Source organism: Lepus europaeus, chromosome 23 (genome assembly GCF_033115175.1).
Source record: "Lepus europaeus isolate LE1 chromosome 23, mLepTim1.pri, whole genome shotgun sequence".
NCBI classification, from domain to species: domain Eukaryota; kingdom Metazoa; phylum Chordata; class Mammalia; order Lagomorpha; family Leporidae; genus Lepus; species Lepus europaeus.
In genome coordinates, this window is record NC_084849.1 from 6,469,519 (window position 1) to 6,485,719 (window position 16,201).

General features: G+C 49.9%; 1 protein-coding gene across 1 annotated transcript in view; it reads left to right on the forward strand.

The window, feature by feature from the left end:
• CLIP1 (CAP-Gly domain containing linker protein 1) overlaps positions 1-16,201 on the forward strand; it is a 137,784-nt gene that overhangs the window by 73,154 nt on the left and 48,429 nt on the right. Inside the window, exons 10-14 of the mRNA XM_062181922.1 lie at positions 8,205-9,149; positions 11,666-11,782; positions 14,037-14,094; positions 14,894-14,977; positions 15,720-15,876. Coding sequence (XP_062037906.1) covers positions 8,205-9,149; positions 11,666-11,782; positions 14,037-14,094; positions 14,894-14,977; positions 15,720-15,876 — 1,361 coding nt within the window. The remainder of the gene's footprint in view (positions 1-8,204; positions 9,150-11,665; positions 11,783-14,036; positions 14,095-14,893; positions 14,978-15,719; positions 15,877-16,201) is intronic.

The following is a 16,201-nucleotide window of genomic DNA, read 5'->3' on the forward strand; positions in this document are numbered from 1 at the left end:
GCTGCTCCCACACCAGGCTGGCTGCGCGGTGTCACTCTGCATGGGACCTCCCTCCCGCCTCCCCGCGCTTCCCGCAAAGCCTTCGCTTTCCTTCCGACCCCTGTGCCAGCACTTCCTCCTGGGATACTCTGTGCCGTATTCTAAGAAAGGGGCAGTGCAGAGGAGGCCCTGCTGAGCCTGCCCGGGGATTGGGTTTTTAGTCTGCAAGTAGTGACCTCTCGCCCAGAGGACGCCCAGCTCAGCGGAGAGTGAGGGCGTGCAGTCGCCTTGGCTTTTTCCTGCTGGTGTCACTTCCCAAGGCTGGGACCCAGATGATGCAAATCTGGAGTAGATTCTTTTCCTGGAAAATTGGGTAAATTGAACAGCTTCTGTCTAAAGCCCCCGGAAAGGCCAAGGGGACTATCCAGACAATTAGGTTTGGATTTTATTTCATTATTTTCCTGGAGTTTAAAGAGCTGAAAAAAAAAAAAACTTTAAAAAATTTTATTTTGTGTTCATTTGTAAGTATCCAGTGATGGTTTATATATAAAAGTGACCTCTTGAATGCACCGGGGGCCCCAGGAGGCCCTGGGGGGGGAGGGGTGAAGGTGGTTGTGTCTTGCCCCACCTTCTACCGGAGCTCTGCACTACTTTGTGTCAACTTTGTCATCTTTACATTGTCTGTAATGGCCCAGTGAGAACTAGGAGATACTCAATTTTTTTTTAAGATTTATTTATTTTACTTGAAAGAGTTACACAGAGAAGGAGAGGCAGAGAGAGAGAGAGAGAGAGAGAGAGAGAGAGAGAGAGAGAGAGGTCTTCTATCCACTGGTTCACTACCCAATTGGCCGCAATGGCCAGAGCTGGGCCAATCAGGAGCCAGGAGCTTCTTCTGGGTCTCCCACACGGGTGCAGGGCCCAAGGGCTTGGGTCATCCTCTACTGCCCTCTCAGGCCATAGCAGAGAGCTGGATAGGAAGTGGAGCAGCCAGGAGTCGAACCTGTGCCCATATGGGATGCCGGCATTGCAGGTGGCAGCTCTACTCGCTACGCCACAGCACTGGCCCTGAGATACTCACTTTGTACAAGGGACCTACAGCTGACGAGAGCAGCTCCACCTTAGGTTTTGCCAGCTGCTGACTGTGCTAACCTGTTGGGTCAGAGAGTTTTGTGGGGAAAGAGGCACAGACCATTTCAAGGTTGCAGTTCTGCTGCGCTTGGTCCTGTTAGAAGGAGCCTGCCTCCCATTTCTCCATCAAGTCATGTCTGCACAGCGGAGGGAAGCACACAGCACCAGTGAGGCCACATCAGGACCTAACAGCGCTGTTTGTGCTGAGTCACCATTTCCCACCTTTCTTTTCTTTCTTTTTTTTTTTTTAAAGATTTATTTTATTTATTTGAAAGACATAGTTACAGAGAGAGAGAAAGGTCTTCTGTCCGCTGGTTCACTCCCCAAATGGCTCCAACAGCCAGAGCTGAACTGATCCGAAGCCAGAAGCCAGGAGCCTCTTCCAGGTTTTCCACGTGGGTGCAGGAGCTCGAACACTTGGGCCTTCTGCTGCTGCCTTCCCCAGCCAGAGCAGAGAGCTGGGTTGGAAGTGGAGCAGCCGGGACTGGAATCAGCACCCATGTGGGATGCTGGCGCTGCAGGCTGGGGCTTTACCCACTGCGCCACAGTGCCGGCCCCCATTTCCCACCTCTCTAACATCTGAGCTGATGGAAGCTACTGTACCTTAGGGTAAAAATCAGGAGAGCCTTACCGTCGCAGCGAGCCCTTGCTCCTGAGATGGAGGCCCTGCAGGGTAATCATGACTGAACCTTCCCTTGTAATTCTTACTCCATTTTTTTGCCTTGGGAGACAAGATGAGAACCCCCCAGACCCTGCTCTCCTGTGTCAGCCAAGGCATGCTGGGCTGTCCCCAGCCCTGCGCTCAAGAGTCCGGTCCTGCGGGTTGACCCTTGACCCTTGCTCCTGTCAGGTTGTGGACTTGCGTTCAGGACGTGGGGGACGCTCTAAGGCCCAGAACGTTGTCATGTGATGGCGGCTGGTCTCCCTTCCGTTATGTACACGTTAATCTCAAACAGCCACTGACTGCTGGGCAGGAGGGAAACCACAGCTCAGAGGGCATTAACTGTTCTAATGTGTGCTGATCAACTTCACTTATCAACGTAACCTATTTGGCTGCATGCATCTGACACCTCGTCTCGCCTCATGTGTTTTCCATTTCTCCTTTCTCGACAGACAGCTCCTGTGCCCCGCCCACCGTCACCCCTGTCCGTAGCGTGCGTCCTCGCCCCAGCCTCCCCCGCCTCCTCCATGCCCTCTCTGTCCATCCTCTGGCGGAAGGTGCCGGTGGCCCAGCTGCATGCCGCACTCCCCTCTCTCGTGCTGGCATGTCGTGGTAGCACTGTGGTGTTCTCTTCCTCTTCCTTTTCACTAACAGACGCAGACCAAACTGGAGCATGCCCGCATTAAGGAGCTTGAACAGAGCCTGCTCTTTGAAAAGACCAAAGCTGACAAACTCCAGAGGGAGTTAGAAGACACTAGGGTAATGGTTTTCGCTATTTCATGGAGCAGCCCCATGCGTGTGAACGGTGGACACCTCGGGAGACCTGCCCTGCAGCTGGCCTGAGCCTTGACCCAGTGGTTCAACCTGAGTTTGGTCTTGGGACCTTGCAGGTGTTCATGAGCTTAGATTTGCAGGAGGCCCAGATGTGTTTTTATCAAACCTTTTGTCAAAAGGAAAGACTTAGTCCTATGGTTAGCTCAACCAGAATCAAGATCAGAACCATCCCCGCTATATAACTTGAGGTTCTTTGTATTAATACCTTGAGATACCTTTCTCCAGTTTGCCACAAGCAGTCAATTGTCCTCTTGTTCTCCTCCTCTTGGCTACTGGGTTTTCTAAATGATTTTTGTTACCATTGTTTTGCTTTAGAAATCTTTTCCTGCTGTCCTCCCTGGCCCCTGGGAGAAGGACATGGTGACCCCGAGGACTTCCACCTCGGTTTTCTTTTTTCTGGGGAGCTGGTCTCTCTGCGTCTCTCTCCTTTCCACCCAGAAGAGGAGTCTCAGTGTTGAGGAGGGAGGCGCGTGCTGGGATCGGAACGGCTGGTGTGGCCGGGACACCAGTGTTGCTTCACTTCCTGCCAGGCACTGTACTAACTGCTTTTTGTTGTTGTTGTTGTTTTTCAAGATTTGGTTATTTGAAAGGCAGAGTTAGAGTGAGAGGTCTTGCATCCACTGGTTCACTCCCCAAATGGCCGCAACGGCTGGGGCTGGACCAGGCCAGAGCCAGAAGCCCACAGCTTCTTTCTGGTCTCCCACGTGGGTGGCAGGGGCCCAAATGCTCGGGCCATCTTCCGCTGCCTTCCCGGCTGCATTAGCAGGGAGCTGGATCGGAAGTGGAGCATCCGGGACCCACATAGCCTGCTGCACCACAACACCAACCCAGCACTAAATGTTTTAAAAGAATGATTGAGTCTCAGCACAGCCCTAGCAGGGAGGTGGTGGTGTTGCTCCTGCTGAGACTCTGAGGGCAAGTTGTGTCCCAGGTCACACCACGCAGCTCCAGCTGGTGACGCTCGAGCAGGTTAGGCTCACCTACCACAGGGTGGAGCCTGTTACAGAAACAGCTTTTGTGCCGAAAGCCTTAAGAAATAATCAGTCATCTGCAGGCAGAATAAGTGCTCACACATTGAAATCAGGACTCTGACTGTGATCGGCTAAGTTGCCCAAATATTAACTTTAAAATTTGAAAAACTATGTCTCTGATCAAATTTGGGATCTTGATTTTTCTTTTGCATTATTAATATTTGTGGAAGTTTCTCTTGGCAAGAGATCACTGATTGACTTATCTAAAAATGTAGACAATGGAATATTTTTCCTCCCTAAATTATGAGGTTTTTTTTTATTAAAAGAAGAAAGAATGTTCTCAGTTTGCCTTAAAACTAATATTTCTTCTATATATTTGGTGGGGAGAAAAAAGTGAGAATTGGTGCTGTCTCTTTGTTACCCAAGAGGCAAAGACTTGATGTGGGAAATAGAAGGGACAAGTGGGCCGAGGCCTTTGTGTGGCCTGTTGACAAAGTAAGGAGGTGTTTTGTAAACTTCTGACCCCCTCTCCTGTATCTGAATATTGTCAGCAAGCAACTCTGGCACTTTTTTCCTGCTCTGGATACAAGACAAGCATTCACAGCACGGGGGTCCCAGCTCTGCAGAGAGCTGCTGTCTTCCCTCGACTCGTGTGTGTGTCTCTTGGTCCCCACTCTTGTTATGTCAAGTGTGGAAATAACCAGCAACCCACGTCAGTTTGTTATCACTCACATCCCTCTTAGGAAGCGCTTTACAGTTCCTTTCAGGTGGTCCACCCTGTAACCGCAGGGTGTTACCAGGTGTGCCCAGTGCCATGGCACTATTAGGCGGGAGTAAGAAGTGTCTCCTGCCTTGCCTGGCCTCAGACTAGTGGGAGAGGCAGACACATGGGAAGGTTAGGCTGTGGACAGACTTTGGGAAGTAAAGTAATAAATGGAAATGCTATTCTTCCTTATGAAAATGACATAAAAGAATAATCACATTCTTTTCACTTTTTTATATGACATTTTCTCCATTTGACTTCTTTGTGGCTAAGAACGACAAGGGTGCTTCAAAAAGTTTGTGGAAAACAGAATTAAAAGTTAATGCAAAAAAAATTTTTTAAAGATTTATTTTTTACTTGAGAGTCAGAGTTACACAGAGAGAGGAGAGGCAGAGAGAGAGAGGTCTTCCATCTGATGGTTTACTCCCCAATTGGCTGCAATGGCCAGAACTGCGTCGATCCAAAGCCAGGAGCCAGAAGCTTCTTCCGGGTCTCCCACGCGGGTGCAGGGGCCCAAGGACTTGGGCCATCTTCTACTGCTTTCCCAGGCCATAGCAGAGAGCTGGATCAGAAGTGGAGCAGCCGGGACTTGAACTGGCGCCCATATGGGATGCTGGTGCTTCAGGCCCAGACGTTAACCCACTGTGCCACAGCACCGGCCCCAATGCAGGAATTTTGAAAATCGATGCTAATGACTAGATCTTAAAAAAAAAAATCATGGAAGATGCATATTATGAACAAGCTCGGAGCAGGTGTTGTGGTACAGTGGGATAAGATACCACCTGCATCCCTGGCATCCTTTGTGAGTGCCTGTTCCAGTCCCAGCTGCTCCACTTTTTTTTTTTTTTTTAAGACTGATTTACATATTTGAAAGGCAGAGTTACAGAGAGGCAGAGAGAGAGAGGTCTTGCATCTGCTGGTTCACTCCCCAGATGGCTACAGTGGCTGGAGCTGCACTGATCCAAAGCCTGGAACCAGGAGATTCTTCCCGGTCTCCCACACGGGTGCAGGGGCCCAAGGACTTGAGCCATCTTCTACTGCTTTCCCAGGTGCATTAGCAGAGAGCCGGATTGGAAGAGGAGCAGCTGGGACTTGAACCGGCATCCCACATGGGGTGCTGGCATTGCAGGCGGCAGCTTTACCCGCTATGTACAGCCCTTGCTCCGCTTTTGATCTCACTCTCTGCTAATATGCACCTGGGAAGGCAGTGGAAGCCCTAGTGCTTGAGTTCCACCACCCATGTGGGAGACTCATGGAATTCTGGTCTCCTGGTTTCAGCCTGGCCCAGCTTTAGCCAATGCAGCTATTTGGGGAGTGAACCAGTAGATGGAAAAATCTCTCTTTCTCTATCCACCTCCTTCCCTCTCTTTCTCCTCCTCTGTAATTCTGCCTCTCAAATAAATTAGCAAAACAATGCTGCGATGGGTATGTGGCACAGTGAATTAAGCCAAGGCTGGAGGCATTGATTTTGGAGTGCTGGTTCAAGTCCTGGCTACTCAGCTTCCGATTCAGCTTCCCAATGCACGTCTTGGGAGGCAGCAAAGGATGGCACAAGTACTGGAGACCTTACTACCCATGTGGGAAACCAGGATGCGGTCCCTGACTTTGGCCTGGCTCAGCCTTGACTGTGCAGGCATTTAGGGGGAGTGAACCAGCAAATGGAAGATTTTCCATCTCTCTGCTTTTCAAATAAGTTTTTTAAAAGATTTATTTATTTATTTGAAAGAGTTACACAGAGAGAGAAGGAGAGCCAGAGAGAGAGAGAGAGGAAGAGAGAGAGAGAGGTCTTCCATCTGCTAGTTCACTCCCTAATTGGCTACAACAGCTGGAGCTGTGCCAGTCTAAAGCCAGGAGCTACTTCTGTGTCTCCTACGCAGGTGCAGGGGCCCAAGGACTTGGGCCATCTTCTACTGTTTTCCCAGGCCATAGCAGAGAGCTGGATTGGAAGTGGAGCAGCTGGGACTAGAACCAGCGCCTGTATGGGATGCTGGCATTGCAGGTGGCGGCTTTACCTGCTACGCCACAGCGCTGGCCCCTTAAATAAGTTTTTTTTTAAAAAACTTTTTAAAAAAAATCTTTTTAAAAAATGGATTTCAATATTTTTGAGAGGCAGAAAAGAAAGAACCCCATCCACTGGTTCACTCCCCAAATACTGCAACAGATCTGGGTCAGGCTGAAGTCAAGAGCCTGGAACTCAATCCAAGTCTCCCACGTAGGTGGTAGGGACCCAAGTATTTGGGCTGTCACTGCTGCCTCCCAGACTGTGTGCTGGTGGGAAGTCAGGGCTCAAATCCAGGCTCTTTGATATGAAATGTAGGCGAAGCACTATCCTAATAGCTGCACCAGACGCCTACCCTAAAGCCATCTTTTAATTCAATTTTCCACAAACTCTGTAGAACCACAGAGTGCAGCAGTTAGAGTCAGCTCTTCATTGTTTTATGACTTGATTCTGCTGCTTTGGAGACCCAAGTGTGTTCTCTTCCTCTTCCCTTGTGGATTTTTACTGGAATCACACCTTGCAGGTGGGCAGAAGAAATGAAAGGAACACGTTTGTTACTTTTGTTCCAATAAAGGCAGGGTGGGGGAGGGGTCTTAAATTTGGAGTTTTGATGCTTGAAATATGGGGCCCACTGATGTTTTAAAAATGATTCATGTTCCCTTCTATTTCCCAGGTTAGTCAAATGATTTTTATACCTGAAGAAACCATTTTCCACATACTTGACAGGTGGTAGTCAGAACTGATTCTTTAAGACTAAAAGACGCAGGTTGAGAAAGTGTTTTTCCTAGCCCTGGGATGTTTATTTTTCAAACCCCAGAGCTCAGATGGAATCAAAATAAGTGTGGGCAGCTGGAAAGTTGAGGGCCGACTCACATTCCAGGTGATTCGTGTGCATAGTGGTAGCAGCTGAGAACCACTGGGTTAGGGAACGCGATGCGGACACCACAGTGCCGATAGAACTGTAAAGTCCAAAAGTGGGCTCTTTGTAAGAGTCTTACCTGTAACTTCAGGTAAGTAATTATCTTTCTTTGTCTTTAAGGAAAAAGGTTAGTAAAGTAATTCTTCATTGTCCAGTTGAAGGTTTTTATTCCACAGGTGATATGGTATTCATTGAAATGTTCGATAGGTAATTTTAGACCTTGTATACCAGTACCATTCAAGAGTCGTGTGATGCAGGCCACAGATGTACAATTTGCAATTTTCTGGTACTCACACTTTTTAGTAAGTTACAGGTGAAATTAAGTTTACTAATATACTTAAAACACGACACAAAGTATTATCACTTCACCATGTAATCACTCTAAAGACAGTTATTAGCCAGAAACCTTAAGCTCTTTTCTTCCCCAAGTCTTCAAAATGTGATGTGTATTGTGTGCCTCCAGCACGTCTCTCAGAGCTGAGATGCCGCACAGGGCTGTCCTGCACACGCAGTTCTGGGAGGCCCCCCAGACGTTAGCTCAGCTTGTATGCATCCAGGGTGAGGCACAGTGGGGAAGTGGGGAAGACCGGCAGATAGGTCTGAGAGCTCTGGGATGACTTACCGATCCGGTTAATGGGTACTTCCTTGATTTGTTTTGTTAGGGAAAAAAAGTAAATTTGGAGTGAGTTAAACTCAATATCAGTTTTACATTGCTTTAGCATCTCAAAAGGGTAGAAATTTACCAAAGATTACAGCTTTGAGTTGGAGCTACCAGAACTGGGCTTCCATGGTGATCAGAGTTAGAGACATCTTGGCTTGTAAACCTTTCTAAGAGCTTGAGTGCTGCGGGATACAGGGGAGTTGTTGGAGGTCTCCAGGGTTCAGGACAACAAGCTCATCAGTGATGTGCTATTTAAATGATCTCTTTTTCTTTGGACTGCTGTCACTAGGTGGCCACGGTGTCAGAAAAGTCACGTATAATGGAGCTAGAGAAAGACCTAGCGTTGAGGGCACAGGAAGTGGCAGAGCTGCGGAGAAGGCTGGAGTGCACTAAGCCTGCTGGGGACGTGGACGTGTCGCTTTCCCTTTTGCAAGAGATAAGCTCTTTGCAAGAGAAGCTGGAAGCCGCCCAGGCCGAGCACCAGAGAGAAATGGCTTCCCTGAGGGAGCATTTTGGAACCCAGGAAGAAGCATTTCAGAAGGACATCAAGGGTCTGCAGGCCGCCACGGAGAAGCTTTCCAAGGAGAACGAGTCCTTGAAAAGCAAGCTTGAGCACGCCAACAAGGAGAACGCGGACGTGATCGCGCTGTGGAAGTCCAAGCTGGAGACGGCCATCGCGTCCCACCAGCAGGCCATGGCGGAGCTGAAGGTGTCCTTCAACAAAGGGCTGGGGGCCGAGTCGGCCGAGTTTGCGGAGTTGAAGGCGCAGATAGAGAAAGTGAGACTGGATTACCAGCATGAGATAGAAAGCCTGCAGAACCAGCAGGACTCTGAGCGGTCTGCTCATGCCAAGGAGGTCGAAGCCCTCAGGGCCAAACTGCTGAAGGCCATCAAGGAGAAGGAGGACAGTCTGGAGGCCCTCAAGTCGAAACTGGACAGAGCAGAGGACCAGCACCTGGTGGAGATGGAGGACACGCTGAACAGACTGCAGGAGGCTGAGACAAAGGTAAAGGAGCTAGAGGCGCTGCGAGCCAGGTGCAGCGAGCAGACCGAGCTTCTCGATAGCTTTACATCGCAGCTCAAGGCGACCGAAGAGAAGCTCTCGGATCTTGATGCGCTTCGGAAGGCCAGTTCCGAAGGTAAATCGGAAATCAAGCAGCTTAGACAGCAGCTCGAGGCGGCTGAGAAACAGATTACAAATTTAGAGATTGAAAAGGATGCTGAGCGCGGCAAGGTTTGTATCCACAGCCTCCATCTTTTGTCTTTCCCTCCACCGGTCATTATGTTGTTATGTGTTCCTTTTGGGTTGAGGTGATCCACCCTCCTCATTCCCCGTTTAATCAAAAGGAAGTAAAGGAAGTGCGTGGTGCTCCCGGGTAACACCTGAGAGTCTTGAGCTTGGTTCCACCTGAGGAGATCAGAGGAAATCGTGGCCCAAACATAGGAGTTTATTTTGGTTTCCTTTGATCTGTCACTTTGTCACTGGGCTATGCTGTGTAAACTTAGCTCTGGTCTGTAACCTCTGTTTAAAATAGAGAATTCCCCGGCACGCTGGTGTTCAGATAAAAAGAAAGAGCAGGGCTGTGGGCTCGTCCTGTGAGGCCCACGCTGTCAGGACAGTGGGGTGACTGTGTTCTTGGAGAAGAAGCGCCAGAGTCGGTTTTGGTGAACACGTCCATTCAGTAACAGCCGGGCACAAGCTTTTATAGGGCAGGCAAGGGGGAGTAGCTGGCTCAGGGTAGCGACACTAAATCTAAAGGATAAAGCAGATACTGGCGCCTCCACACTTCTCCAGTCAGCTTGAAGGTCACGTAGCCTATGTAGCCTTCCAGATGGTCTTTATGGGTCTGGAGCCGTTTACCTAGTTGACAGTTACAAGGCCTTCAACAGGAAGTGGGGGTGGGGGAAATGTGCCTGGGGTCCCTGCCAGCTGCCAGCAGCCAGATCATGTGTGGGGGTCCCAGTGTGCTGAGCCCTCGACTAGGTTTTTTCCCCGGGGGACATGGCGTGCCGTGCCTTCTTAACCTCCTGCATGGGCTAGGCAGGCGGTCTCCCAGCCAGGCAGAGGATCACCCAGAGGGGAGAGGTTACAGTCTTCTCCTTTCCCACCTGCTTCACTGCCCTGTCGGTAGGGTTTCATAGAAAAGCAGAACATAAACGGAGTGCTTTGACTATGGTGAATTAACATGCTATGATAAACAACGTTCCCCCCATAGGAAGGCCGAGAGCCCGCAGCTCTTTGCATTGCCTCTTCTGTGTCAGAAGAACACGCTCTAAGTCTGGCTATTTCTGTTTTGTTTAAAAATTTAGTTAAGGGGCTGGCACTGTGGCAATACCAGGTAAAGTCACTACCTGCAGTGCTGGCATCCCATATGGGCACTGGTTCTAGTCCTGGCTGCTCCAGTTCCAATCCAGCTCTCTGGTATGGCCTAAGAAACCAGTAGAAGATGGCTTAAGTCCTTGGGCCCCTGTACTCGCATGGGAGACCTGGAAGAAGCTCCTTGCTCCTGGCTTTGGATCGGCTCAGCTCCGGCCGTTGTGGCCATCTGGGGAGTGAACCAGTGGATAGAAGATCTCTCTTTCTCTCTGAGGTCTTCTGTCCACTGTGTAACTCTTCTCTCTGTATAACTCTTTCAAATAAATAAATAAATCTTTTAAAAAAAGACACCATAAAAATTTATTTGAAAGGCAGAGTTAGAGAGAGATAAAGATCTTCCATCTGCTGGTTCACTCCCCAAATGGCTGCAATGGCCAGAGCTGGGGTGACCCAAAGCCAGGAGCCAGGAGCCTCTTCTAGGTCTTCCATGTGGGTGCAGGGACCCAAGCAGTCAGGCCATCTTACACTGCTCTCCCAGGCTCATTAGCAGGGGGCTGGTTTGGAAGTGGAGCAGCCAAGATTTGAAGCGGTGCCCATATGGGGTGCTGGCGTGGCAGGCAGTGGCTTTACCCGCTGTGCTACTGTGCCGGCCCACGTCTGGCTGTTCTGAGAAAAGACTGGACTGGTGTGCTTTTGGTCAAGGCACAGGAAACCGTGTGAAACACCCAGCAGTCCCGTTTCTCGCAAGCGGCCTTGTCCGCTGTCGCTTCATCATCAAGGGTTGTCCCGAGGAGTCCCTGGTTCTGTCACTAGCTGAGTGCTGACTTGATGCTGAGTGTTCTGGAACTTTCTGCGGGAGAAGCTGCACTCGTAGCAAAGAAGGAAGGGTTGTGATGGTTCACCGGGGAGCAGTGAGGCAGACCGATGGCAGAGACTGCCGGGAGGCCATGGCTGGCGGTGGCAGACTGGCCACAGCACGTTTTCCTCAGATCTCCTCATGTGGGTCCAGCAGGCCAGTCAGGACACAGAAGCCGACTGGAAGGGAGCGCAGAGCTGCTGCCGCTGCTCCTGTTCTCACCTCGAGATTGAACGAAAGCCAATTTCTCGTGACTATTGCCATGTCCAGAAATACAGGGAAACAATGGAGTGCACATGTCCATTCCTGTGTTCAAGACTTTTAAAGTCTAGAAAATGAGGCCGAGCAGGGGCTTATTCGCATGTGCGCTTCCTGACTCCACAACAGCCGTGAGACAATCCTAGCTAGAACTGACTGAAAAGTCCTTGACTTCTTTGGATTAAAAAACCCAACGTTTTATCCCTTCCAGCTTTGTTTTGTTGTGTTTGTTTCTCCTAAGTTTATTACATTTGTTTCATTTTATTTTTTCTCATTCCTTTTTGTTCATTTGCTCCTATGCCATGTGACTGTGTGTTAGGCTAGTGGCATTGCCAGAGAGCTCCAGGAGAAGGAGCTCAAGCTTACTAAACTCGAGGAAAACTTGAGTGAAGTTAGTCGAGTGAAAGAGGCTCTGGAAACGGAACTGCGGGTCTTGGTGAGTACCGCAAAGTGGCTCTCCGTTGAGGAAACAAACCATTACTGCAGCCATTTTCTTTCTCTTTGACAATGTTGATTTAAATTGACTGTTAGTTATTGGCTAGTAATGACCTAGAGGGGAGGCCGACCAAAGCCCAAACTAGCCACAAAGGTAGGTGTTACCTTTTTGTCTGTTTATTTTTCAAGCTCTACTCTGGAATGTTCCCGACTGCTTGCTTTCACCAAACAGGGAGGCCTTCCCCGTCTTTACCAGATTGGCTGGGGCCATCGGTGCCCTCTGCTGGCGAGGCCGGGTGCTGTCTAATTGAACGAATTAAAAAAATATGCTTTCTATGACTCAGTTTATTCCATCTCACGAAATTACTTTTCTTTTCATGTGTGTCTTTTTTCCTGACTCTCAGGCTAGACGTACTTTTTCCTTACCTCTTCTGAGTTTGCTTCTTTTCTACCTTGCCTCTTGCATCATGGCTGAGCCTAGCGAACAGCAGCAGTGGCCCTCATGCATCCCGGCAGAGGGAAGTCAGGGCTATGGAGACCCTGGGCCCGTCCTCCTGGCCCTTGTCCTCCTGGGCCCGTTTCTCACACCAGTGTGCTGATAGCCACGGGGAATAGAAGTGTGTGGCTCTGTTGTCTGGCTGTGGCAGTACAAACTTGTCCTCTTTCTGTGGTGAGTGTCTAACTGTAGCTGTGTAAATTGAGATGAGTTACAGTCAGGTGTAGAATTCAGTTCCTCCATCACGGGAGCTCCGTGGTAAGTGCTCAGTAGCCACGTGTGCATGGAGGGCGTTTCCACCGGTGCAGAAGGTTCTATGGGACGGTCCCGTGTGTAATATCTTAGCTACATTTTAAGAAAGCACCCTGGGAATCACCATTTGATTTCCCATAAGAAAATGTTTTTAGGTTCGTGTCATTTCTCTGCCCTCCTCCCTAACCTTCTAGGATGCCCAGCCTTTCGTTAAAGAAAGTTTCCGTCCTCTCCTCTCTGACCTCATCGGAGAGCACACAGCTCGAGCGTCCAGCTGTGGGAAGGGCACAGCGGAGCAGTCTGTGCACCGATGGACTTGCGGCTCCAGTGCCCGTCTTTGTATAAACACCTTAAGTTAGAGACACTCAATTTTTTGAAAGACTTATTTATTTGAAAGGTAGAGTTGGATAGAGAGAGAGAGAGAGGGATCTCCCACTCACTGGTTTACTCCCCAAATGGCCTCAAAATCTGGGGCTGGGCCAGCATGAAGCCAGGAACCTGGAACTCCATCTGGGTCTCCCATGTGAGTGGTCTCTCACTGCTTTCCTAGGCACATTAGCAGGGAGCAGGATTGGAAGTGGAGCAGCTGGGACTCAAACTGGTGATCTTTGGGGATGCCAGCATCACAGGCAGCAGATTAACCCACTGTGCCACAGTGCCAGCCCCTAGAAATACTCGTTAAAAATCCTGTTGGTGTGGCTAGCTCTGAACTCATCAGGACGCCGGGAGAGTGTTTCTGTCTTGCTGCTGTCGTGTTTAGGAAGGAAGACCTTGATCAGCAGTGAGCAGTGGACCTCTTCCTGTGAAGCAGCAGCTGGCATTGAGCCCGGCCCAGTCTGCTCCAGAAATGAACACTTGGAGCTCTCTACTCTTTCAGGCAGATTTCTGAAAAGAAGGTTTGCTCTCTGGGAGCGGCCACATTCCAAAGTGTGCATATGCACCACGTGCACACGTGCACATCCATGCACACGCACGGATGGTCTCACTGGCATGTATGTGCACACAGGTGCAGGGTAGACATGTGGTAGAGTTGTGGCCTACAGGTTTGTTTGTTTGTTTGTTTTTTAAAGATTTATTTATTTACTTGAAAGGCAGAGCTGCAGAGAGGCAGAGGCAGGGTAAGGGGGGAGAGGTCTTCCATCCGCTGGTTCACTCCCCAAATGGCTGCAACAGCTGGAGCTGAGCTGATCCTAAGCCAGGAGCCCGGAGCTTTTTCCAGGTCCCCCACACAGGTGCAAGGGCCCAAGCACCTGGGCCATCCTCCACTGCTTTCCCAGGCCATAGCAGAGAGCTGCATCAGAAGCGGAGCAGCCCATGTGGCGCCCATGTGGGATGCTGACACTGTGACACTGCGAGCGGCAGCTTTACCTGCTCCGCCCCAGCGCCGGCCCCCACATTTGTTATTTCAGCGAGACAACACCAGCAGCAGAACGTAGGCAGAACTGTGGCTGTGACTGACCACTCCCTCCCTTGAGGTCTTTCTGAATGTCCGTTCCTTTCTCTTCAGGAAGAAAAGTTTGCTGATGCTTCCGAAGAGGCGGTCTCTGTTCAGAGAAGCATGCAAGGTGCGTCCTGCAGGGGGCGGGCGTGAGCGCGTCACGCCAGGGCGCGTCCTGCTCAGGCTGGGCTTGGCCTTGAATGCACGGAGCAGGTGCTGCCTGCAGTCCTATCCCAGGGTCCTCCAGGTCCCCTCCATGCACAGGAACTGGCTTCCTGAAGCCTCAGACCCCCAGCTGATTCTTTCTTCTTTTCACTTAAGGCTCGTTCCATGTTAAAATGTTAAGTGTTCTTAGGGGAAGTGTTTTGATGTTAAGGTTTATTTTATTTCCTTGAAACAGAGAGATATCTTCCTTCTGCTGGTTCATTTCCCAAATAGCCACCATAGCCACATCTGACACAGGCTGGAGCCAGGAGCCAGGAACTTCATCCGGGTCTCCTGTGTGGGTGTCAGGAGCCCAAGCACTTGGGTCATCCACCTGCTGCCTTCCCAGGCGTGTTAGCAGGGAGCTGAATTTGAGAGAGAGCAGCTGGGACTCAAACCCGCCCTCTGATAGGGGAGGTCGGTGTCATCAACAGTGGCTTAGCCCACTGTTCCACGGTGGCAGCCGCTTAAACTTTCATCATTGGTAACTTTCCTGAGTTTCCACTGACAAGAGGACAGAGCTGAGTGCAAAGGGGTGAGACAAGGGGGCTGAATGCTGGGTCCCTAGGATCACAGTGCGTGGCGTGGTTTGCAGTGGGACTTCTGTATTTCTGTATTCTCAGCTCTCACAAGCGTATGATTTAGTTGTGTTGTAAGACATCCAAGGCCAGATGGCTTATTAATCATGAAATATATTAAACATTTAACTTTACCCTCAATAGAAACTGTCAATAAGTTACACCAAAAGGAGGAACAATTTAACCTGCTGTCGTCTGAACTGGAAAGGCTGAGAGAGAATTTAACAGGTAAGGAGGTGGCGCTGGCGCTAAGCATTGAGCGTATGGTAGCCTTCCCAGGGTTTGAGATCATTGTAGTCTGTCACTACATACCCACTGTTTAGGCATAGCCTCCTCACTCTTCGTGGTGTATAATGTGATGAAATGCTTGCCTGAGATATGTAACCTTCCATGAGGTCTCTTTACTCTGTTTCCAAAAGAGAATTCATCCAGTCTCACCACTCCCACTGCTGTCCTTGATCCAAGGCCACAGCCATCCATAACAGCTCACCGCCGTCCCTGCTTCTGCCCTTGTCCTGCTCCCGTCTGTTCTCAGCACGGCAGCTGGAGTGAAGTCAGACCTTGTCTCTTCTCTGCCCCAGCTTGCCCGGGGCCCCCACCTCCCTCGGTCAGAGCCGTGGTTCCTGCCATGGTCAGGCCCCTGTGCCTCCTGGTTTCCTCTCAGCCTCCCCTTCTTGCTTGCACACTCCATGGTGACGCTGGGACACATCTGCGTCTTCCTGCCCCCGTGCCTTTGCACCCTGTCCTTGCTCCATTCAGTCTTCTCAGACATGTCACTGTCTCAGATTTTAACCTCCCAGCGCTTGCCCTCACCACTCTCTATCTTACCGCTTCTTTTAATCTCATTTATTGTTCGTCGTCTTTGCTAGCGTGTGATTTTTATGCAGATGTTCCCAGAGCAAGAATATATTCAGTTTACTTTTGTCAATTATAACACAGCAGTGCTATTTGTTTTTCTATTTGTATTCAGATATGGAGGCAAAATTTAGAGAGAGAGATGAAAGAGAGGAGCAGTTGGTCAAGGCAAAAGAAAAACTGGAAAACGACATTGCAGAGATAATGAAGATGTCAGGAGATAATTCTTCCCAGCTGAGCAGAATGAATGATGAGCTGCGACTTAAAGAGAGGTACCTGTGGCTTTGGCGGTTCGAATGTGTGCCTGTGACCTGTGTTGTGGTACAGTGGGTTAAGCCTCTGCTTGAGACACTGGCATCCCGTATCAGAGTTCTGGTTTGAGTTCTGTTCCACTCCGGCTCCCTGCTAATGCCCCTGGTAATGCAGAGGAAGATGGTCTGAGTGTTTGGGCCACTGCCACCCATGTGGAGTTCCTGGCTCCTGGCTCTGGCCTGGCACAGCCCTGGCTGTTGCAGCCATTTGGGGAGTGAACCAGTTGATGGAAGCTCTCCCCCTCTCTCTTTGACACTTTGTCTTTGAAATAAATAAACCCTTTTT